This window comes from Chanos chanos, chromosome 1 (genome assembly GCF_902362185.1).
Source record: "Chanos chanos chromosome 1, fChaCha1.1, whole genome shotgun sequence".
NCBI lineage: Eukaryota > Metazoa > Chordata > Actinopteri > Gonorynchiformes > Chanidae > Chanos > Chanos chanos.
The window spans coordinates 12,268,348-12,293,872 of NC_044495.1; the positions used below are offsets into that span (position 1 = coordinate 12,268,348).

The 25,525-nt window shown below is 40.7% G+C and overlaps 1 protein-coding gene across 1 annotated transcript in view; it reads left to right on the plus strand.

Annotated features, from left to right (window-relative positions):
• Positions 1-561: 561 nt before the first annotated feature.
• Positions 562-25,525, plus strand: part of cdin1 (CDAN1 interacting nuclease 1) — a 56,886-nt gene continuing 31,922 nt past the window's right edge. The window contains exons 1-6 of the mRNA XM_030789384.1: positions 562-585; positions 833-946; positions 12,260-12,305; positions 13,354-13,418; positions 14,045-14,105; positions 18,278-18,350. Coding sequence (XP_030645244.1) covers positions 846-946; positions 12,260-12,305; positions 13,354-13,418; positions 14,045-14,105; positions 18,278-18,350 — 346 coding nt within the window. The 5' untranslated portion in view covers positions 562-585; positions 833-845. The remainder of the gene's footprint in view (positions 586-832; positions 947-12,259; positions 12,306-13,353; positions 13,419-14,044; positions 14,106-18,277; positions 18,351-25,525) is intronic.

Here is a 25,525-nt window from a genome sequence, read left to right on the forward strand (position 1 = left end):
TTATATTTACGTGGACTGCAGACATACGACGCTGAACACAGCTAGCCACATTTTAGAGTCATATTTACAACGTGTTTTTTTTTTTTTATATATATATATAGCGTTTGCACCTTTGGTTTCAAGTAATCAGTATAATAAAATTCCCATTTGTGTAATTTAAAACTTCCATGCGCTGCTGGTTATGGGATTGACCAATGAACTTCTGCTATACTGAATAACAGCTACCTGGCAAATCAGTGGCCTTCTCTTTCTGACGTTTGTGTTTTAACATGTTCGCGCGAAACATCCAGGAAGTTGTGGTGCAGTTACTTAGAAAAGCATCGTATGATGATTAAAAATACCAACGATTTAAACGAGATAGACTTCTAATGTTGGTAGCGATACCTTTGAACGGTAACCGACAACTGTAGCGCGCGTGAAAACGTGCCATTTCTCTCGTAATTTACCCCGGTTAGTGCTGTTATTTAGATTGTTTTAGGAAGCGTAGCATGTTAGCAAACTGTCAACAAAGTCGTAAACGTTATATCTCTTACTGCAAGGTTGTCAAGCTTTGACAGCGCAGTTTGCATATACTGAAGCACTAAGGTATTGCTTATCTGATATTAATTATTTGAATAACTCAGATATCAACAATAAACTTACTTGCAAGTCCGGTTTAACCTTAGTCAGCCAGTATTTGACAGCAGGTTGTCATTTATGTGTGTGTCTAGATGAAGCATATCTCTCCCTGGGATAGAGGTTTATTGCCAGAATTACCAACGGCACACAGTTTATATAATGCTAGATCTGCATAAAACTGTTACATACTAAGTCTTTTAACTCTCCTTAAAAGGTGGGGTGTTAAAATGAAGCTTTGTCGGGCCGAATACAAAACTATTGCAAAATTTACCGAGCAGCTCAGACCCACCCGGCAGTGCATGAAGATACTGAAGGAAAGATTTCCTAAGTAAGTCCTTATTAAGTCTCTTGTCACTTTACCAATAAACGATATGAAAGCAGAGTGCTTGTATGGTATCATAACTGTAGCATTATCTCATCAAAAATCAAAATAATTTCACCAAGCTTGGTCGCATATGTTCTCGGCAGATACTAATATTCAAAATATATAGTCTGATTTCAGGTCAATTTTAAATAGGCATCTGCTCTAACTGTATATGGGATATAAATATATTCACATTTGTTGATGTGTGTTTTAAAAATGTGTTTCATACACTGGTCACACATCAATCACTATGTATCCTTGCACAGTTCTTGCAGACACTCACTGTTCCATGCTGGCTCCTCACAGTGTGATGTGCCTTTGACCTTTCACATTTATTCAGCCACAATATGTATTGTTATTCTGTGGTTTTGTAATTATTTATTTATTTAATTTTCAATGTATTGCGCTTCCTATATGAATGGGATAAATTTACTTTCATTTATATTGTACTGGCTATTAAACTACTCATATAATATGAAACCAGTCAGCTGCTTGTTTGAGGGCTGTTTGTAAAACTTTGAAATCGCTTTCTTTGGATGGTCATATGCACTGTGAACCTTAATGAGAGAAGCTAGAACAAAAATTTGAGTAAACCCATTTCCTAAAGAATTATAGTAATAAAGCTCAGTTTTCAAAAGTAGATTTTCAAATATCACAAAATGGCTTTTATATTAAAATTTTATGGCTTTAATTTTACAAGATAATTTCTTTCATTATATATGTTGTTATCTTATATTTTGGTATTTTGTAGTGTGTACACAAATATCCTATGGGTTATGCGGACTCTTAGCAACGCTAAGGCATTTGGATGGAGTTACTCAGTGACTGCACTTATTTTTGGAGGTTTAAATTATATGATTCCAGAACCTTTATTTGAATTATTTATCCGTGATGGATTTTCTGTGATGAAGTCCATATAGTATCAAAAAGCATTCACATATTATTGGGAGACTTAGCACCCTCATTACTTGATGAGGATCACATGAATTGATCCTAAGCATGTATGCGTTTTGTTGTTCATTTTTCCCCTAGTGTATTCAAGTTGTGTAAATAAGCCATATCTGACAGATTCTATACAATGGTAGGGGCTATTTAATAGGTCATACAATATTGAAATGTTTCCCTGAAATTGAAACTCTGGCTTTGACCAGTATTCATTACTTTATTTGATATTTGGCAGGGTTCGTTTTTGCCTCGATAGTGACTGTTTAATCATTTTAAAAGATTCTTTGGACTTGTACCACAATACTAACAGTGTCATGCCGTCTTGAAATTCAATGTCTGACTAGGCTAATACGCGGTATTTAAACTGTATTATTTTGCTCAGTTAATTTTCTTTTTTCTGTACGTGCATGTGCCATATTTTGAATAAGCGAACTCCTCCTGTTTATAATGTTTCTGTGAATCTTGATACTTTTGATGTAGTAGGTGAGTTGTGTAAGCAGGGGTTAATGTCTGTGTTTGTGTGTCACCTTGACAATGAGGGAGCACTCTTTATTGAATGTAACACATGTAATTCCCCCAAGGCCAGCCAGACAACCCTGAACCTTGTGGAGGTCACTGAGAAAGTCACATGAATTGGGAGCTTCCTAGTTCCATAGTGCTGTAATCACTGCTGGAATAAGCCATAGAGGTCCCAGGGGGGTTCACAGCCTACCTTGAGCATGCCTTTGTTATTGGTGTCAGCAGTTTATAGAATATGGTATGTGCTCAGCTTATCCCCACGACACCATTTTCTTTATATCCCACTGTCCATATGGAACATCCTGCATGTATAATGTTCATAAACTGAACTATTTTTGAAATGGTCTCCGCTTATTTTTCCCTCTTATCACTTTCAGTGGGTCCAATATGTCTTGTAATGAATCCTTTTTTTTCTGTAAGAGAAAACATTTACAGCTTATATTATTGTGTATGGCTTTAAGGCTGTAAGGACTTGTTTCTTTTGTATAAATTGATATATTGTATTTAGCTCTAAGGATTTAAATGTAATTATGTGTGGCAGTAAGAGCACACACACGCACACACACGTGTATATATATATATATATATCTCAAATCTATATCTATCTATCTATCTATCTATCTATCTATATATATACACACACACACACACACACACACACACGTACATAAACACACACACACATATATATGTCTGTAAGGGCTTGTGTTCTGTTACAGTATGGCTAAAAGGGCTTATATATATTATTGTAAGGGGGCTTGAGGCTTGTTTATGTAACTGTGTGAGACTAATAGGCAGTGGGCTCTGTGAAGCATTTGAGGTTAGTGTCTGTATCTCCTTAGTATAGTAGATCTTTATGAGGCTTCTGCTCTTTAAAAAAAGAAAAAAACTCTGAACGTTGTCAAAGAGCTCGACAGACAGGCACGGCAGTCCTGTTTTCACAGCCTGCAAAATTATTCTGCTTGTCCAATCAGCTGAGCGGGGCTCTGGAGGGTTCGTGATTGGACTGGCAGGAAATCAGGCTCTTAAGACATAACATATCGACTGGGCCATCCATCATGTCTTAGCAAGCGCTTAGGCCCGGCAGTCAAAGCCCACCGCAACCCCCCTTTTGTGTGGGAGTCCAGTGCCTCGATACATACTGGGAGAACAGGAGGGATTGGGGGAGGGGAGGGGGGGGGTTGGTTGGGAGGGTCCAGGGGACACAGATTTCTGTCCTTCATAGGTCCTCGTGCTTGTTGTCACTGCTGGGGAGGGCTAGGTCCACAGGCGCTCATGAGAGATCACCCCCTCCAGTCGCTAGGCCTTGTCACACTCCTCTCCACTGGCAGCTTTCTCTCCATCTCTATTTCTCTCTTTCAGTCCATTTCCAGCATGTCTGTAAATATTGGTCTGCATGGAGATAATGAAAGAAAATCTCTCTCTTTCCCCTGCCAGAAACATTTTTCTCATTTCCCACTTATTCCCAAAGATTTTTTTTTTTTTACTAAGAATAGTAGTCAGTCATCCATCATTTGAGTAAAATGCTACTCTTTGTCCAGTTGAACCATATTTTAGTGGAATTAATACACGTATGATTCATACAAGTTTTTTTTTTTTTTTTTGATAGTTTTTCTTTTCGAGGAAAGATGAATTGTAGAATCATGTTCTTGTACAGTGGTAGCATCAAGACTAGTGATTCAGTCTGTATACGATGAGTTCATAATGCAATAATTCTTACATCAAGGTCAGGAACTTCAAAATTTTAGTCAATTACAGTTTGTAAAACATGCACTTGTAAAGCAAATATAAAGTCATGTGGGAGATGCACCTTATCCCAGTTTTATCTACTTGTCAAGCACCGATGATTTGCTTTTTGTTTTGTTTTGTTTTGTTTTTTAAACACTTAGAGTTGTTTTTGTTTGTTTAATTGCTTTTTGTTATTATTGCTTAACAACAGAGTCTAACAATGGCAGATTCACTCTTTACTAGAGGGAGATTGGCTATTTAAAGATAATTTCCACTGGGTTGTCTGAGAGCTGTCTGCAGGACTAGATGAGTTGGCCTGAGGAAGGGGGGGGGGGGGGGGTGGGGGAGGGGGGGGGGGGGTGTAACGCAAAGTCCCTCATCTGTATCACTCACGAAACACAGATGTTGGGAGTCATCTGTCAGCCTGGCCTCTCCTGCAGAGACGGGGCTGTTCTGAGGGGAAAACAATTGGACACGGTGCTGTCACTTTTCCCCTCTTCTCACAATGGAGGGACATGCAAATCTACCAAAACCTCCCTCACTCCTGTCTGACCAGGCTGCCCTGCCTAGTGTCTGTGCTTGGCTACAATGAGATGGGAGCAGAGAGGGTGTGTTTTTGGCAGAGGGGGGTCGTGATGGTCCAGTGGCGGGATGTGACATCAGCCCCTTTGCCTTGCCTCGGCTCTGCCGTTTATTAGAATTAGAAATGAAAAGTCTGCTCGGAGGCTGTGCCCGGCTCTCCGCGATCATGGGGGACATTGCTGTCATTCCCAGCAGTCTTTGTCCCAGGAGAGAGAGAGAGAGAGAGAGAGAAAGAGAGGCGTCTGCTGCGCCTCTCCGCAGCCCTATGAATGAATTTAGGTGTAATGATTACGCCCTCTTTAAAATGCCATTCAGCTGCCCAAAGCTGACAGAGAGAGAGAGAGAGAGAGAGAGGGCGGACTGGCTGAAGTGAGAAGAAAGTGGAATGGGGCAGATGCTTCTGTTTTGGATGTGTTTAAAAGGGAAAAAAAGTGAGCAGTGCCTCCTTTTCCACACGCGCACACACACACACACACACACACACACACTGATTCGTGCAGGGTCCCCGAACGTTTTCGGAATGGGCCCTAATGTGCCGTTTTGATCAGCACTGAGGCGGGCTGCAATATGGTGCCAGTGGCACGCTTGGGGAATATGAATGTTGATTAAGCATGCGCTCAGCCTTTTGAAATTCTGAAGAAGTGTCAGAATAATGGATGTTGAGCAAATGTCAAGCATTTGTTAATTTCTGTGTTATTGGGGGTTTATCTAGCGTGATCTTTGGAGTAAACTGGAGACCACTGTTGTTGTGGCATGTGCCATTGATATGCTGATTTCTTGGCTCCAGACACGTTGTTTTTGATGGTAATGTTGGTGCTGGGCTTGAAGCAGAGGGACTGCTCATTCATTATTTATTGTGGTTATGGTGTTTATTTCTCTATTACATGGCTGTTAATCCAAGGACGCTGAATTATACATTAACAAGTTTTAGTTCTTGCAGGTTGGCTAAAAAGCTCAGTTGGGTAGAGCATTGTTTAAACGCAGGGTTATACATACATATCCAGTTGTAGCTCCACTGTCCTTAATTTAGAACATTAGTTATTTTGTTTTTGGTTTTTTTTGTTTTTTCTCTTGAAATGTTATTATTTGGAAGTCCTTTCATTTTTTTTTTTTTTTTTGCTTTAATGTATGCATATGTCTTTTGAAAAGTTTGGTTTATTCTTTGAATGCAGTGATGGCATTAGTCGGTAGAATCTCTTGGTAGCTCATTGGCTCTGCCCTTGGCCTTAGCATCCCAACAGTGGAAGACCACATACCCCTGGCTCAAGACTAAAACACGAACTGGTTCTGACAGTTAAAGCTTGTGGGTTAGCCCCAGCCTAATGCAGCACTGTGCTTTCTGGGATGTGGCTGGACCAATCACCGACTTGTTTATGTGGTCAGGCTTAGAACAGGGACAAGAAAGAGAGCCAATAAGAGAAAATGTAAAGAAAGAACTTTCATTCAGTTTACAAGTACATGTCTTAAGCAAACCTGATTTGGATTTATTGGTATGAAATACCCCCTCTCTACAAACTGCGCCTTGTTATTCACTGTCAATGTAAGTACTGCATACAGCAAAGCATGTGTTGAAAAGAGTCTTAAAATGACCGTTCTCTTGGCCACGGAACTTTTCTTAAAACGTAATCAATAGGCCCACATTGGCCCGCGAATGGCCAAGACTTGGCCAAATGAACACATCTGTAACTCTGCACCCTAATGAAGTAGCCTCTGAACAAATGGAAACGAATTTCCAACCATATGATCTGATCCCTCAGTGGTACTAACAAGTTTCTGTGACAGTTAGCTGTGAGACGTCTGCGTAGCATGATACAGAGTGTACAAATGAACTATGTACACATTTGCTAATGGTTTGGAAATATGAGACACAGACTCCTGTGGTTCTGGGCTCATGTGAATGGGTTTTTTGCCAGAGGACATGTTTCTTTTACACTGGGATCAGTTGCAGAAGAAGAATGGAACAAATTGCCCAGAATGGTACAAGAGCCCATAGATGCGCTTGAGGGTGTAAACAATTGGTCGGCGCTGTGTGTTTTCTCGCCAGATCAGAGAACCCACAGTGCATGATGGGTAATGGAGGCAGCATTTTCAGTTTTCCACAAGAGTTTGCAGAAGAAGTGGTTAGTAATAAAATATCAGCGTGCCTATGCTATAACCTCGATTATATATCCTGTCATCAAATGTGATAAGGTGCTTCACCTTTCATGTCTGATCATAATTAAAGCTAAGATTGTGTTAGAGATGTCAGCGAGTTCTTGCGACTCGTAGTTATGTGCAGACAGAACCTGTGGGGCATTGATTTAAATGATTTCTTTAGGTAGAATGTTCCAGCTGTATGAAACAACACAAAGGAGTGAACAGCAAGCTGTGGTGTGTTGCTATCCTGCGCTTGAAGGTATTTTTGATTCTTTGATGTACATCACTGTCCAAAGTTTGACTGTTCACAGTGTGTGGATGAGACTCCTGAGGGTATCTGATGATGGTATAGTGAAAGAAAAGGCGCATCGGTCTGATCCTGTGGAAGCACGGTCCTTTAAATGACAAAAACTTCTCTGATAAATTGGGAAAATAAGCGAGTGCTAATTTTTCAATCTATCGGATCCTGACATTTGCATTAATTTCACACGCAATAGAAATTATAGTTCAACCATCAACCCTAAAACAGCCTTGCTGCCAGATTCCCATTTATACTTCTGCATTTTCTGGGGTTTTTTTTTTTTTTTTTTTTTTTGGAAAGTGCCGTTAGCATAAGACAAAAATGCGTCTTATTAGGGGAAGTGCATGATTGTAACCACACAATAAATGAATTCGTGTTTGTGCGGTTTTGGTTTGTCAAATTTATCATAGTTTTACATTTCCTTCCGCTTCCTTTGGATCATAGGAATGGAATTTGGACTGAAACAGATGTTCGTCTGTTCTTATCAGCATGTGTAATTAGGGCAATTTACATATGCAAAATATGTTGTAAAATAAATCCAGCAAAGTATTTTTTAGCAGTGCAAACTATTGATTTAAGAGAGTAGAGAATTAAAGGGAATTTAAAAGAATTAAGAAGACTACCGAACACACGTATGGCAAGAGACCTTCTCCTCCTCTCTTTACGGTTTAAAGCTAATCATCTCACATATTTTGAAAGAGGTACTTCATGGCTTGTTCCAAACAACTTTTGATTCAAAAGCTTGTCAGGGGCAGGGAACATTTCTTGAACACGGCTCATAATTCCAGTGTGAAAGCAACTAGGCTGACTCTGCCAAAAAGGCAATTCCATAAACCAACCTGACATTTAAACTACTGTATGTTCTTATGTATGTATGTATTTATTTATTTCTTTATGTTCCCCTAAGTTGCGGTTAATAAAAATTAGGTCTCTGCCCTAAAGAGCTGAGATATGCTCCATTCGTTATGTGTCTGTGTTATATGCGATAGTCCAACAGGTCACTATCATTCGTTAGGTGTCTTTCTTTGGGAAAATTACTGCCATTATTTATTATATACATATGCTTACATACAGATTGGGAAAATAGTTCTTTACCATGAGTTCATGCCTTTCAGAAGAGTTAAAATGTTCCTTATGTCCCCATTACACGTCTTTGATTTGATGCTGCTTGTTTGGGTGATGTGTATTGTTGTATTATCATATATATATTTTTTTCTGTCTTATGTAATTGTAATACATCGTAAGTAAAGTATACAATTAATCAGCCCCTTCCTTTGTGTATCCTCTTCGGCCGAGAACAAATTAAAATAAGAGAGGATGTCAAAGCAGTCCTAACTCTGGCCATACTTCATTATGAGGACGCTACAGGATAAAGACTCATTTCAACACGAGGCTCTAGTTGATGCTTAATGGTTAGCAGTCACAATGCAATTTTAATTTGAAACTATAGAATATTTTAATCAAATTTGCTTCCTTGCTATTTCCATCACCATGCAGCTTAATGGGATGTAGTAGGTTGTTGAGAATGGTAATTACCTCCATAGAGAATGATTTCTAAGGCACTGTTCTGTTTCCAGGCCTTCTGTTTTTCCATGTTTAAATTATAGGCTAGAGGCAAAGGGCTGAATGACACTCCGTGGCTTTTTCTAATGACTCCTTTTCACCTTTTGTTTGTTTTCATTTTGCACACATGCAGTTTTGCACACTGCTGAATTTCCACAACCTTTGCAATGTGATGATTTTATAACAACAACAACACCAAAAAATTAAACTTATATAAATGCAGAAATATAGTTTTATTCACTGGATTGTAGTACCAGGATATGTGATATTTGTTTGTATGTGGGCTCTGATTAGTTTTGAATAACAGTAGTAAATAGTTGGGCAGCCTTACGTTTAGTATTAAAAGTTTATAGGTGAGTTTAGCACATGTAAATTGATATAGCTTTATCAGTGCAAGTATCTGCTGTTTTGAACCCATTTCAAGATAATTTAGGTCCAGGGTATTTTTATTGACTGATGATCCTCATACACCACTATGATAAAGAGACGGAGATTAATGTTACTAGACTTCAACTGGACTTTGTAATGATGAGCACATTGTCTAATACTTTAAACATTTCACGGTTTAAGACAAAAATGGGAACATAGACTGGTTAGAAATAGGAGGTGGAGATGATACAGCACAGATAGATAGATAGATAGATATGCACAGGTAGATTGTCACAAAGGAAAACAAAGGACTTGTCTCGGCACACAGAATAGTGTCTGCTTGTTATAATACCTCATAGAATGGTTGTGTATGAAGGAACAGTAACTGTGTACACATTCATATGCACTGTCGATCGTGCACCTCTCTAACACTCCCACTTTTCTCTCTGATCACATTACCGTATTCGTAATGTCTACAATTAAAGAGAGAGAGAGAGAGAGGGAAAAAAAGCATTATGGCAGTGTATTTCATCATTTTCACTTGGCATTCTTTTGATGGATTCCATTTTTTCAAAACTTCATACATGAAGTGTCTGGACCTACTCAAACAATTGCAGTTTTTCCCTGAACTGCTTTCTTTCTTTCTTTCTTTCTTTCTTTCTTTCTTTCTTTCTTTTCTTTCTTTCTTTTCTTTCTTTTCTTTCTTTTCTTTTTTTAACTTCCTACATCCGTTCAGTTATATTTTTTTTTCTTTGTAAACAAAGAGAAGTCATGCTCTTGTCTAGGGAAGCAGGTCCAGGGGATAAGTATGTTGTCTGTGTAAATGCTACTGTTAAAAACTCTGGGAGATCAGATGTGCTTTGCAAGGCACAGTGCATGGCTCCATATTTTAACATGAATTGAGAGGAGAGGACCTTGGAGAGCACAAATGGAATATGCATTAATGTTAAGGCCAGCAATAATTTACTGTTAATGCCTGCTCAATGCAAAGGGAGCAGTATACAATATTGTTTCAATGTAAAACTCTGAGAGATGATAAAAATAGGAGACCTCTTTGTTTTGGATCCGCTTATAAGACCTCCATCTACTATTAGACTGGTTAGGTTTCTTTACTTTTTAGGACTTTTTAGATTTTCTTTCCTTTGTTATATATATATATTTATCTCTCAAAAATACTTTGACTTTTCTCCCATTCTAGTATGGACCAAAAAAGTGCAAAACTCAGAATTCTTACCTTGTTGTTTGAAACAGATATGTTTTCACAGATATTAAGGGCAGTTTGGGTCCCTTTAAAGTTAACAGGGTAAAGATTTAGCAATTAGGCAGTAATCATGATCATTATACAGAGTAATCCATTTAAAACCTAACAGATGTCTGAGTCTTTAGAGATGGTGGTCAAGGCCTGAGAAAGGCGATGAAACTCTCAGGTGCAAGGTTGACGTGTGGAGGATTTTTCTCCTCCATAAGTGCTCGCATGTTGACAGTTGATCATTTAATGTCCCCCTTAATTGCTGGGACCCCTTCTGCCTGTGTGTATTATTGTAAGTTAATGCTGTGGGAGCCATGTTCTCCTGGAGTTTTATTTTCAGTAGTAGGTGTTTGTCCAGTGCTGTGCTCTGTGCTGATGGGTAGTTATATGGAGGGAATTCTTAAGGGACTGTCTTTATTGTATGGTCAGTGTAGGTTTGTCTGTATTTAATTCCATTGTATTAGTCTATTTTTTTGTTTGGAATGGCCGTGAGTATTGAACGAGTAGACTGTATGTTTTAAAGAAGGACAAAAATGAGTCTCATCAGACAATGTGCCTTTTTCTAATTAGATGACTCTCCGTTTACTGCTCTGTTGATTGTTTTACATGTTGCTTGGATTTATTGATGGAGCAGACGTATATGAACTCAGTGTATCGATGCTGGTACGAAGCTCAGTATTTACATACCATTCTCAGCTGACTTGTAAAGAAAAGTCCATGAAATTTAGCAATGAAATGTACTGAAGGCTGTGTACAGGAGAGCAAAGCCACTAGAGACAATCACACGTGTGCACGTGTTTACCAGCCAATTAGAAAAAAAAAATCTGTCACAGCTTTAAATATTTTTGATTCAAAGAGGGGTTTTTTTTGGGGTGGGGGGGGGATGGCACAGGGGCTTCAAATCCCAGATTGAGCCGCTGCCTATTTTCCAGGTTTTTCCCTCTTTGCCAGGTGTTTGACATTGTGAAGCGAAGGAGATGAATGCAGCTCATGGCAGCCCATGGAATTGACCGACTCCTGGGAGTCCCAGCTTCCTGCCGTGAAAGTTTCCATTTTCAAAGCCCATCAGTTGCAGTGGGAATGTTCCAGAATGTCCCATATGCCAGTGCTGACAGCAAGGCAAACTTTCTCCCACCCCTAAGCAGACCCCCCCCCAACCATCCCCACCTTTTCCCGGTCTCTCATTCTCCCAAAAGAGGATCCCTTAACACTAACAAAATGTATTTCAGTATGTTGCCCATGTGTGGCATGTTCCCAACTGTTAATAAGATTGAAACCCCAGCAGAAATTAGGCTCAGCTTGCTTTTGTTTTTGACATTGTTTTAAATGAAATCCCAACCCTTATGTTTTAAATTCAGTAAACAGTGTTTGTCCATGTTGTCCTCAGGATTCCCCATTTCTGCCCTTTTTTTTTTGTGATCTTTAATTGACAAATCTTATTCTGTTAGTCAATGACTTAGTAATTAGTCGGTGAATTGAATCATCCCCTGAATAGGTGCTTATATTAAATCTCGAATGCTGAGAAATTGCTGGTAAGAACTGAGAGACTGAAGGATGCAGTTGCAGCAAGTATCAGATACGATAGGTTATTGTGTTCTTGAGATAGTGATATGGGTTGGGGGGGTTGGGGGGGGGAGGGGCAGTCCCTATATAGTCTCTCATTTCACACCAAACTCATAGGCCGTAACTGCAGACCCTCCCCTGGAAAAGCATCACGGCAGGAATCCTTTGTCCGAGGTGTTCATCTGGAACAACTTTGCCACACTTGTTTTCATGTTCTTTTAGATTACAGGGCAGCCGGCCCCAGCTTTGAAGCACCTCTCTTCCTTTGTCTCTGTGCAATGCACTCTGGTAATTAACTTTGTCCTTTTTTTATTTGTTCCAGTCATTCGCCGTCCACTCTTCTGAGCATCTTCTCCCTGGAGTACCAGGTTAGAAGTTTTCTTCCTTTGTGAGGCCTGACAGGTGCCTAATTGAATGATGAATGTCCCCTTATTTCTTTGTAATTGAACTGCCAGCTCTCTGATTGGTTTGGAGAATGCCCCCCCCCCCCCCAATCCTCCTACTCTTCCACCCCCCTACCTCCACCCCCCCTTTTTTTTTTCTTCTCAACGTCGAAGGCTCGGCCTCAGTCTCAGTGGAATCCTGCCAAGCCTTCCCATCCATCTGTCTAATAACATCTAGCCTCTGCTTATTTGGTGGACCTGTAATAAATTATGCTAAACCATTATTATTCTGACAATAATAATTTCCCCGTGTAGTGCTGCTCGGCGTGCTAAATGTTTGCTGACTCGCACTGTCACTGCCGTTTTCCGCGGCTGACAGCAGATGATGATAAATGGCCGTTGCCGGGAGTGGCAGAAGGCTGCAGAGGCACAAAATGGAGTCATTCATCATTTCCGTGACAGGTGTCACTCACGTGCTGTGTCCCGGTAGAATTACTTTTTTTCTTTTTTTTTTTTTTTTTGTAATTTTTAAATAAGTTGTTTTTTAAGCAGTGCTCTTTTCTTTTCTTTTCCCTCATGGATAAAGTGGCAATTGTGTCGCTTTAAGCGAAAAAAAAAAAAAAAAAAAAAGAGACCAAGCCAAAATGGGATGCCGTTTCTCTTGTAGTAGAAATTAATAGTAAGAATGACTCGGGTGGGAGTGGTATGTGTGACAAGGTTCGCCTTGACTCATGCTGACCTCCTCCACAACTTATTGAGATTCAATGATTGTGACCTCTCTCTGGCTTGTTCATACACACAGGGGCAGCCCAGGCAAAGTGATTCAGTGTGTTTGATTTAGGGCACAGTACAGCCATTATTTGACTCCTTTGGAGAACCCCCCCCCTCCCCCACCCCCATACAATGTATTATGTTTTGGGATTTTTTTTTTTTTTATGATGAAGTATTCTAAATGATGTCATGCTGTTTATGTGAGACTAAAGTGTCGTTCTCGTTCGAAATGTAAGCAGCTTCCATATTTCACTTGTTTCAGAAAAAGATGAAAAGAACTAATTTGAGACACCATGCCCCAGATGTGGTTGAAGGCTACTACCAAAGGTAGGTGTCAGTCCGTTCACCTGATAACCACTGGACCAGTGTGTCAAATGGATGCGGCAGGCGGACAGTTGTGATCTTCTCCAAACAGATCACAAGCCCAGCCAGATTTCTACCCATAACCACTTAGTCTATACAAGTATGCAGCCCAGCAAAATATGAATATATGAGTTCTTAAACACTAGGATTTTTCTGTTCTGTATATTTTTTAACGTGCAAAAGCAAACAAGAAGTAAGATAAAGTGAAAGCCTACGAAAGGCAAGAACGTGTGTGTTATTTTATTCTTTTGAAATGCCCATTTTAATTAGCCTGATATGGTGTGTGAATCCCATTGTGTTTGTGCAAGAAAGCTGCTACATGACAACAAAACTCAAAGATTACCTTCTGCATAGGATGTTTCAGCACTTTGTGGTTTTAGCTGTTTTTCTCTTCATTATCATGCCTGTCTTGTTTTGGGAGACTTTGTGGCTTCTGAGCACTACTGTTTGAACTTCACCAAGCTTGCCATATGCCTTAGAGGGCAAAGCCATTAGGGACATTAACATGTCTTGACTGGCCTGATCTTGTTGTCCTCTCTCTCCTCCTGTTTTGTTGTCTTTCGTCTCTGTTGTTCTTTGTTGTAATGAAGGTACCTGAGCGAAGCCAAGATACGTCCTTCAGCTCCTGTCCTCTTGGAGATAGCCAATGAGGTAATGGTTTCATCTCTCTCTCTCTCTCTCTGTCTCTCTCTTTCAGTATAAACACACACACACACACACACACACACACATATATATCTTACCCTTTTTCCATCCACTCGTCTCCTTCTCTCTGTCTTTATTTCTTTTTCTTCACCACTCACCTTATTTCTTCTTTTTACCAGTTTCTCTCTCTTTCTCTCGCTCTCAGCGTCTCAGTCTGTTTATTTTTCTTTTAAAGCATTAAGGCAAGTCCGCAGCTGAATTTGGTACAAACATAATTATCTCTGAATAGCCCCAACGATTCAAGCACTCGTTTGCTATTCTGCATTTTTTCCCTGCCTGTTAATACTTATGAAAATTGGGCAAATGGTTCCATCTATTAACCAATTATTTAATGCAATTAGTTCTTTTCCTCTTTAGGCAGATGTAAAAATACTTTTTTGTATCATTATTGTAATTGATAATTGACATTCATAAATGTTGCAGCGTCTGTCAGAAACAGGTGTGAGTGACAATTGAAGGTCACAGGAGATGTCCTTTTTTTTTTTATAACTCTTGCTCACATAATAAAATCTGCTCTCAAACTGAAAAACATTCATTAGCTCACACGTGCCCATCATTGACAATGCTGATGCCACTAAAATGTCCTCAACATATTCGTTTTTTGTATAATTTGACTGAAACGCCCTTAATGATAATTTCATATGCCTCCACATCATGGAGTGTGGGGGCTAATGTTGGAGAGGTTTGAGTGAACTGTTAGAAAAGGTTGGGGGGGTAGGGTGGGGTGGAGGGATGGAGTGAGGCAGAAAATGTGTGTTTGTATTATTAAAAAAAAAAAAAAAAAAAAGAACGGCTAGATGCTGTGACCATTAAAGTGTTACACACGGGCAAGTTCCCACATATCACATTAATGAGAATGAATGAGCTATCCAGCATCTCCTGTGTATTGCAGCAAGTCAGCAAATTAACAATTAACTTTGGGTTACTCTCAAGGTTTAATGGGCAGGGAGAAGGCGTCTGCCATGCCGCGCATTAAAGAGTTCTTCACTCACACCCTCTCCATTCCCCCTGCTCATCCTAATGCAGTCTACGAAAGCCACAAGTCTGCTGTTTATTCAGATAATAATGAGAATAGTGGAGATGAACTGGGGTAATATGCTGGCCCTGAATGACCTCACCTCTCCTCAAATGGCCTGTTCTGCACTTCAATAGATTCTCAATAAAAAATGCTGAATAAATCAAATCAGTGCAACTGCTTATCTCAAAGATGCATCTTTCTTTCTTTTTTTGGAACAATTTGTGACCTTTGTGAAGACAGATGAAGATGATGACTAAATTGGGCAGAAATTAATTGGTCTGAACAGCAATTTTGACAATTTGGTGATATATTGAATAAAACTCCTCTTGACTATGTAACAGGCTGGTTGTATTGCCCTTGTGAAATTCTAGTTAGATTTTTCTTTTCTTTCTGTTTTTTTTTTACGATCTCAAATCAAGCATTGCGAATCCCATCCCATCCTGTGCGAGTCTTCAAATCTGAACAGCCAAGCTACCATGCACCAGTGACACCTTAAAGCCAGCTGTCATTATTCATCCCCTGTTTAATTGACAAATGATTTTTTTTTCTTTTCTTTTTTTTTTTCGCCTAAGGATTAGAAACAGCATCAAGATAAGTGTCTGTGAACCATTTAACTGTCATTTTAATATGCTACTTAACATTTAAACAAAGCACTCATGGCCCTGTAGATGGCTAATTGATGTAGTCACAGGCTTTTTATGAGACTATATATCCCCAAAAGGGGAAAACGATTTAAAAAAAAAAAAAAACCTCCGGAATTAGCACGGTTTTCACAAACTTTATTGCTCTGCGTGTATGATTTATTTTTCAAATCGTGCGTCTGGCATTTTCCTCTGAGAATTTCTAATTTTTAAAAGAAAAGGAAAAAAAACCCACATGCAGAACATTTGAACAGTGTGTTATACATGTTCATCGCAGCTTTCAGGAGACACTAATTTGTATCTTTTCTCCGGTGATGAGTATGAGGAATGATTCAGGGGTCTGTTAATGTTACTTAAGCACAGCGGTGGAGTGCAAGGAATTGTCTGTGGAGAGAGGGGTCCTGGTGATTAATATGAAAATTAGGGAGATTCAGGTAGCTGAACTAATCAGGGAACTCTTATTCAGGACGACCCACCTTAGCTAATGCTGCCATTCCTCAACCTGTCAGCTCTGATGTGGGTTACTCCAGTTTGCCCTAGTCTCCTTATTTTGCAATTTCTAAATGCTAGAGCGAGAGAAAGAGAGAGAGAGGGAGGGAGAGACAGGGAACGAGAGATTAGAGAGAATAGAGGCTGGGGTTGTATGGTTGAGAGAAAGCTGGAAACCTTTGGGCTACAGAGGAGCGGAGAGAATTCTCTCAAAAAGCAAACCTCGGATCGCTAATGGAGATGAATACTGTCTCCTTATTTCTGTAATAATTATAGACATGTTTGGTCTCTGGCAAAGCTGTATTCTCTATGCAGAATTATGGAGATGTTAACAAATAGCACTGCCAGTTAATCTCTTTGTGTTGTGCGCCGACTGCTCGCAGCAGCTCCTGGAAAGATCACAGAGCAGATTAAACACAGCGATAGTGTTATAAGCTGAGAGAGAATTCACTTTTGGGCCCCAATTATGCTAACAAGGACAAGTAATGCTTTCTAGCGATAATATTAGCCACTCTGAGAGCCAAGGGGAGGGGGGGAAAAAAAAGCGTAAAGACACTGAAAATGTTTAATGATCTAAAAGAGGCTTGTCTGATAATTTTGTTTTGCTTTTTCTTGCCTGCATAGAGTGTGCCTTATTATGATTGTGTGTGTGAATGTACACGGGGGCTTGCATTTGTCTCGCTGCTGTGTAGCAATGATTTTTTTTTTTTTTTTTAAATCACGTTTTATGTAAAACCTAGAAAGAGGAGAGGTGGAGGGTACATAGCTTAACCCAAGTGGTAGATTCTGCTTTGTCAAATGGCTCCAAACCACTCATAGGGCCTCCGTTCTGGGTCAGAGGTAACCTTCGATCTCTGAAATACCCAGCAGTCCCTCTTTTCATGGTGGACCTTCAAAGACTTACTCAGCTACAATTTGGAAGTCCCTCACAGCTACCTCTGTGATGCGGGGAGGTTCCGTACTGCTTCAGAGAGCTCCCTCCTTGTCCCTTTGTAACGTGGGAGTAAAAACGTAAAAGAGGAAATCCACCGATGTTCGGCAGACTTCGAGCGTTTCACACTGTGGAATGTATAGACACTTCTTTTTGTATGTAGTCACTGGTATGCACACTTTCCAGAGTAAATGCAAGTGTGAAAGCAAGTTGTGAAATTGTGAGATCAAAATGATGCCCTCTCACAAGTGGTTGGGAAAATACTGGTGTCCATGGAGCAAGAAACAACCCTAAAATGTGCTCTTTAAAACGCTGCAGGATTTTATGTTTGGACATTAATCAGTAAATTTGCTGTGTTTTGGTTTGATGAAAAGGTACCTATTTCTAAAACTGGGATAGCCTGATAAGTATAAGAGTGATGCTTCTCTAGGGGTAGTCTTGTTTTGATGCAGTCTCTATTCTTATTTAATTAGAATCAAAAGATCATTTCATTTTACTGGTTAAGTCACTCACAGGTGGATCATTGAACAGAAAAGTAATGGATATAAAGAAAAGACTATTAAAATACTTAAACAATATGAGAGAGGGATGGCCATAAGATAGTTATTCAAACAAATTAACCTTGATATTGCAGAAAGTCCCCATTTCTTTGCCCTGATGAACAAAAGGTGAAAGCAGACTTGTGCTTCAGACTCAGAGCAGTTCAGTGAATGCTAATTAAAGCTGTCGACTGAGGTCAAGTTCTTAAATAGTCGAATATAGTTGAGTCTGATTAAGAATTCCTTCTCTCGGCGACTGGATTACGGCTCCCTTAACAGTGACGTTAATGTAAGAGCCCTTCATAAGGCTGTGAAATGCTTGGCGTAGGTGTGACTTAAAATGATCTTTCTTTCTTCTGAGAAATTTTCACTTCTTCTCCATTAATGTCTTAAATGTGAATGATGGTTCCGAACTTAATACTCATACCACATGTTCTGTGTGTGTGTGTGTGTGTGTGTGTGTGTGTGTGTGTGTTTGTGTGTGTTTCATTTCTCCTCAGGTGGACTTGTCACCTTCTCTCCTGGCTCGTCTGGTGTTGGAGCGTTTTCTGGAGGAGAGGGAAGACTCAGTGTGTGAGTAGAGGTGCTTTATTTTGCCGACTCTTAATTCCCCCTGCTGTCGGGAAGCCCACACCTTCCTAATGAGAGACAGGCTCCTGCCAGTGGTACCTGGGGCAGATGACTGACAATTATATGCTCAGCAGACCACCCACCACTTAACTGCTGTTCAGATCAATGCTCCTTCATTTCCTCAGCGTTATTTATAATTCTTCTCTCCTTTCCTGTCCCAACCAAAGGAAATGGATTTGTGGGGGAGGCTAGGTAGAAAAAGCAAACCTTTCTCAGGTAGCGCTGATGGACAAACGATGAGTGGACAATGCTAAATGTTTTCTTTAAAATAAGTTATTTTTTCTTGGAGGGGAGGGGGCAAAAAAAAAAAAAGTTCAAATAGCAACTTTGTGTTTATGTTCTTTTTATGAGACGTGATGGTGAGAATATCTGAAAAAAATATGCTTTTTTTTAAAGCCAGTGTATTTTACGAATATGAGTACACATTCCAGTGACTGGGCCAAAGCCTTTTTGGGTTCACAGAGCAAATGAGAATCATTGGAATATTAATGGTAAGAATTTTATAGCCAAACTCTTAAGAAATCTTCAGTGGAGCTGGCCTGTGAAAGGTCTTGATGGAGTTGGCCTGTGAAAGGTCTTGATGGAGCTGGCCTGTAAGTTGGCCTGTGAAAGGTCTTGATGGAGCTGGCCTGTGAAAGGTCTTGATGGAGCCATAGGGGGCAGGCAGCTGTGAGAAAGTTAGAAATTAATACGCTACAAGAAAAACAACAACAATAACAATAATAACAACAACAACAATAATAATAATAATAAAAGTGCTTCTCAGTGGACTGCATGGATATAACAAGTTGCCTGAATGAGATCTCAGGATGTGCTTGTTAAAGATTCATGAGTAAAATACGATGAGACATTGAAAGTTAGCTCTGAATAGCATAGTTGTGATGGGATACCAGGCTATCCTCTGTATGCTAGCCTATGGAGTGAATCTTGTTTTGTGGCTGTGCAGTGTTATTGGGGGGGGGGAAAGACTCTGTGCATTTTTTCATCATTCCCTCTTTTCACTTTGTTTATTTTTTTTCTTTGACAGACCAGATCTGTGGTCTCTTTGCCACTCTTGAATGAAATCTCTCCTTCATATTTGTGGTGGAAGACAGAACATCTGTGACATTTTTCAGAAAAATATAATTGTTTGTCAGCAGGCTTATCTGTCCTTACCTGCTTTCATTTTTTTTCCCCCTTTTGATTCTCAAGTGATGGCAGTACAGCCTGACATCCTTTTGTTTCTCAGAGCATTCATCTAAATGAATTAAACCTCTCCCTTCTATCCATCTATCTATGTCTCTCTCTCTCTCCCTCTCTCTCTCCCCCTCTGTCTCTCTCTCTCTGTCTCTCACATGCAAGCACACACACACACACACACACACACGCACACACACAAGCAAACAGTATCTTTCATGCACACACAAAGATTCAATATCATTTCAATGGACACATCTTGGCAGGAAAGCAGCAGGCAGTAGATGCTTTATGAGCGAATCACATGGTGTCAAAACTGCGCTCCTTCGCTTTAATCAGGAAAGAGATGAAAGTGGATGTGTGTTATTTTCAACTTCGCCACAGCAGAGCCATTTATCAAAGTCAAAGCCTGTGATTGCTTTGGACCCGCTGGTATCCAACGCTTGTCAAAATAGTAGTCCGAGGTACGTGTAAAACACAAGCTTGTGTTTTCACAGGAGCCATTTTCTATCCAGTCTCTCGCCATGTCTCTCTCTGTCCTGATTTGTGGACCTACCCCACACACTTTCCAGAAAAATCTATAGAGATGTTGCGATATTACACATCGGCTAAAGGGGGAAAAAAAAAAGAAAAAGGATACAGGAGATGATTTTTCACATTTTTCTAAATGTCTGTGTTCACATGCTTATGTTCTTTTTTTTTTTTCTCTGACTGTGGAAAGTGAAGCAGATGAATTGCCCTTTATTAAAATGTATTAGCAAAATATTATTTTGTCTTGGTCAGAAGTCTCTGCTGCTTGAATTTTTTTTAAACATGTAATGTTAGTGTGAATGAGCTCTGTCAAATTGCACTCTAGAGGGAATGTGTCACGCTTCCAGAATTTCTGTTGTAAAAGAAAAATCGCACTAAATAATCCCAATGTTTTTCCAAACTGATTTCTTCTGCATTCTTAATTATTATAACTTCTCCTTCCCTGGAAACCAAGCCAAAGCTGTGTTATTGCTGGACCGTGTCCGATTCTCTCGGTGAGGGTGACTTCTATTTTGACATGGCCTTTCCTCTCCCGTCTCCGTGGTGACCTACCTGGCCTCTGGCAATGATATTCTGTGCACGTGGGCTACGCGGTCAAATCTTTGAATCTCCCTGTGTGTATATTAGAGTTTTGTAATGTGTTTCCATTATGAAACAATGCCAGGATAATTGTCTTTGGTGGCAATTAGCTAACAGGTTTGTTCAGTGATATTGGCAGGCACATTCATCACAACACCACCCCCCCCCCCCCTTCTCACGTGCTTGACCAGACCTCACTTTGTTTGTGTGTGTGTGTGTGTGTGTGTGCGCGTGCATGTGTGTAGTGGACTGCACGGATCAATAGGTTTCTATATAAGGACATTGCTCCTGTCTTGCAGGGAGAGGCTTGTTTTTTTTTTTTTGTTTTTTTTTATTCCTGTTTTTCTCTTTTTACATTTAAGGGCCACCACTTGCACCTTTGGGACTATGGGAACTATACAGTCATTTCAGTCCAATCAATGTAGACTTTTAAACGCTCTCGCCTCTTTCTCTTTTTTCTGTGTGTCTTTGCGTGTGTATGTGTGTGTGTCTGTGCGCATGCCCCTTTGTGTCTCTCTGTCCAACGCTAAAGCATCAAACAAGCATGTTGTGATGACTGGTTTTGGCCTTGTGTAAATATAAATCAATATATCCATAACAGTTTCATCACGTATTGAATATGATATCAATATCTATAATGCTTGTGTTTTCACAGCACCAGCACTGGGAAGGACGAGGCACATCCTCTTGGCTGCCGCGATGTTACGACTGTATACAGTTAATACTTTTCTGTGTTATGCATACACATAAATCAGCAATTTAAGCCATATTCTACACACGGTAGGCAATAGGCAGTCTAGGCTGAGCTTGTGTGTTTATACGATGCACATATCAATCTTATGTATTTATAAGATTAAAACATGTAAGATGAGTTGGAATCCTACTGTGTGTTTGACTGTCTTCTACAGTGCAGGGTAGCCTTTATGGAAAGACTAATGCCAGTGAGAACCGAGATGCAGTATGACTCATCTCTGCCTTCTGTTGGCTGCTTGCATTGTTTTAGTGCATTCAGAGATTATACGTCACTTATAGAGTGTCTTCCGACCAACAGAGTGTTATTGAATGGGTTAATCCTCTTGTTCTCTCTCTCTCTCTTTCTCTCTTAGTATCCTTCCCTCCTCCCCCAATATCCTTTACTGACGTGATTTGAAGTGCCCTTAGATTTAGATACACTTTTTTTTTTGAAGAGGCAATTTTGCTGGCTGTTTGACCTTTTCTGTTTTCCCAAGGCCTTTACATGAGATTAGATCCTTACTACACGCTTTAGAACTATGAGATTGAACTTGCTTACGATTTATCGTCACCAGAGCTTTGAATGGAATGATGCGTCTGTGTGTATGTGTGTGTGTGTGTGTGTGTGTGTGTGATTTTGAGATACAATACCACTAATCTTATGTATCCACTAATATAAGGGGAGCTATAGTAATCTATCAGGATCTCTGCCGGCGCTTGCAGTCGGCACAGACTCATTACTGGAGACAGTACACCAGGCTTCCTGCAGCTTTTTTTGTGTGTAAGAGTGTGTGTGTGTGTGTGTGTGAGGTTTGAATAATGAGAGCGAAAGACACTTCATTAGTGGATAGGAGAGAGAGAGGAGGGATGGAGGAGTGATAGTAATGGTGGTAGGTGGGGGGAGGAGGTGGAAGGGGTTTGGGTGATGTAAGCAGCGGCCTTGCGTGGCACTTGCCTTGACAAGTGTACTAATTACTCCTCTCGAGCAGAGGAACTGAAGCCAGCCACGCTGCAGTCTAATGGGCTAACCCTCCGAACATCTCTGGCAGGTCCTGGCTGCTCGACGCTATCACTGAGAATCAGGTAGAAGCAGATCAGTTCTGCCCCACTAACCCTGCCGGGACCTAGCTCTTCCCACACATCTCCTACCAGCACCACCAAACACTTGGCAGGAGGGAAGAGGAAGCAAGAGAGAGAGAGAGAGAGAGAAAAAAAATACGTGTTGGTGTTTCTTTTTTTTCTCTCGCTCTCTCTCTCTCTCTCTTGCTCTCTCTCTCTCCTCCCTCTCCTCTCTCTCCTCCTGAGCGAGAGGATAGATTTTAAAGAAGTAAATTGGAAAATCAAATGAGGGCTTTAGGCAGCCGCCCGAGATTTGCGGAGCTGTCCGCCGCTGTCGGGAAAGACCATCCATCATTTCCCACAAGTAGTCAATTCCTCTAGTATCTGTAAATGTTTTCAGATATTAGCCAATTTATATGCTCCGAGATTCATCATGGAAAATCAGCTTTAGCGGCCGCGCATTATCAGGGCCCCTTGTCTCCTCTGCACCATGAAGTTTGATGTACGAGCGTCTCGGGTGGCTCAATGGATTGTGCACAGGATCCGGGGCGGGGGGGGGTTTGCACAGGAAGGAGGTGTACTTGTAAGGGGGGGGGGGGGGGGGGTTGCAAGAGAGGGAAAAAAATGGGTTTTTTAATTAATAAACAAACTTGGTGAGGAGCTCATCAGCGTCAGGGGCAATAACGATTGTCATCCATTACCGTTCATAACCATCCTCCCTCAACAAATGTTACTTTCTAATGAGGTTCCCTCCTTTTTTTTTTTTTTTCCCTTCATTTATATATATATTTTTTTTATTTGGATAATGACTTTTTCATCCTAGTGGAGAAGAGAATAAAAAAAAAAAGAATACGGATGAGGCGACTTAGAAAAGAAAAATCATGCAAGGTTATATCCATTTCTCCCTCTCTACGCTCATCATTTTAGCTGTATCTGATAAAGGTTGATGTCTTTTTGCTTTTTTTGGAAGCTGTGTTGTTTTTTTGTGTACAAATCCCAGCGGAAAGGGGGGGGGGGGGGGGGGGGGGGGGGTTATATTGTCTCTTTAGTATTCTCCTCCCCAGCCCTGTTCCTCAGATAAGAATTCCTCTGTCAGAATTTATGCCAACACAGGACAGTTACAATAAATTTGGTGCGTATTTACCATGTTCTGTTGTGTGTTAAGTATTGCTGCAAGGCTTTGTGCGTGTGTGTGTGTGTGTGTGCGCGCGTGCGTGCGTGCGTGTGTGTGTGTGTGAGGTGTGTTTGTGTGTGAAACGGAGACGGAGGTGTCTTTAATAAATGTATTTTGATGTTTGAAGCAGCAGTGAAGCGAGAGTGTACGGCCCTGTTGTTATTTACTGCGGCGTTTGTACGCAACGGCGAGAATCCCGCGCTGCAAATGGCATTAGAGCCAGTGATGAATGAGCATTAGGGTAAACTCATTTTCAAAGCTGCCTGATTTATTAGTGGCCTGGCCTTCCATTTTCATCAGGTCAGTGCTCGGCTCAAACCTCGCAATGTCAGCTCCAAGGTCAGCCTCTTTATGATTATTTTTAACCCCATCCCTCAGAAAACGGAGGGAAAAGAAGGAGCATTCGTCTCTTATCGCGGCCGTCCGAAGGGGCGGGAAAAAAAAATAAAAAAAATAAACGGACATCCGAAAAGACGGAATAAAATCTCCACAAGCAATATATACCGTGTAATGTGTGAACCACCAAAAATGTGGTGGTCAACCTCCAATTATGAGTGCTAGTAAGACAAGAGCTTTAATGGCCAGTGCTTGCCTTCAGGGAGGTTTATTACACTCCACTGTTTTGCAGGAGCAGCGTCAAATCTATAAAACTACCATTAGGAAGGAAAAAAAAATCAATCAGAATGCCATTAAAGTGGAATAAGTTGCCAATATTGCTGATGTGGATGTGGGCCCTTTGATTTTCCTTCAGATGATCAAGCCCCGGTCGAGTAGTGACTTTGTTAAGGGAAACGAGTGTTGTTGGGGCAGAGTAATATGTCTCCCAGCTTCATAAAGTTTGCTGCCTCATATTTCCCACTTTATTGATTGTCCATTATCATTTGTCATGAGGTGTCCTAACTCAAGGGGAAAATATAACCCTCTTTCTTCATTGCCAGAGCAGTGCGAGAGCAGGAGCGTATAGATCTGCGTGTGGAGGTACCAATCTCAGAGAAAAATGAAGAATAAAACTGCTGCTGGTGCCCGGCAGGCCTCAGCACACAGAGAGAGAGAGAGAGAGAGAGAGAGAGTGTGGAGTGCTGACTGCGCTTTGTTCTCTCCTCTCTCACTCTCTGTCTTTCTGCCCTCTCTTTTTTAGCACCAGGAAGAATAGACTGGGGATCACAGCGCCGTATTTGTTATGCCTCCGCCAGCCTTTTGATATTAGATGCGGGGAGTAGCACCTGAGAGAGAGAGAGAGAGAGGGAGGGAGGGAGGGAGGGAGAGAGCGAGGGAAGAAGAGAGAGGGAAGGTGGTGCTAAGCGTTTCATATGTTTTAACAACCATCTTGACGTAATGAGGGTTTATGGTTAATGCCGTCTTATACAGTAGTGAGGGCTTAGAGGCCGACACTTAAGAAACACTGAGGGTTTTTTTTTTTTTTAAAGCCAATTCCCATCTTTATTCCCCATAATACACAGTTCATCTTTGACTCTCTCATTAGCCCACCAGCCCTCGGCTTCCGTGCAGCCCAGCTCTCAGGTACAGCGCTGGGTCTGCGTTCTGCTCTCATCAGTGTGCGTACGGTATGCGTATGGAAAGGTTGCTTAACTGGTTGGCTCAGCTCTGAGCCCCTCACATTCGCATGTATATATCATTAGAACGACGCGTCTCAACCATTCCGTCACACAATGATACAATCCATTTAATCCCGGTCTCTTCAAAAAATGATTTAGGGATTTTTTTTTTCTTTTTTTTTTTTTTTTCCCCCTCTCTCTTTTTTGCAGTAATAGGAAATCAATCGTGCCGCTTGCGGCCTCTGATTTATAATGTTAGCGCTGCTTGAATGAGGTGAGGGATGCAAAAATATTCATCCTTCATAACGTAG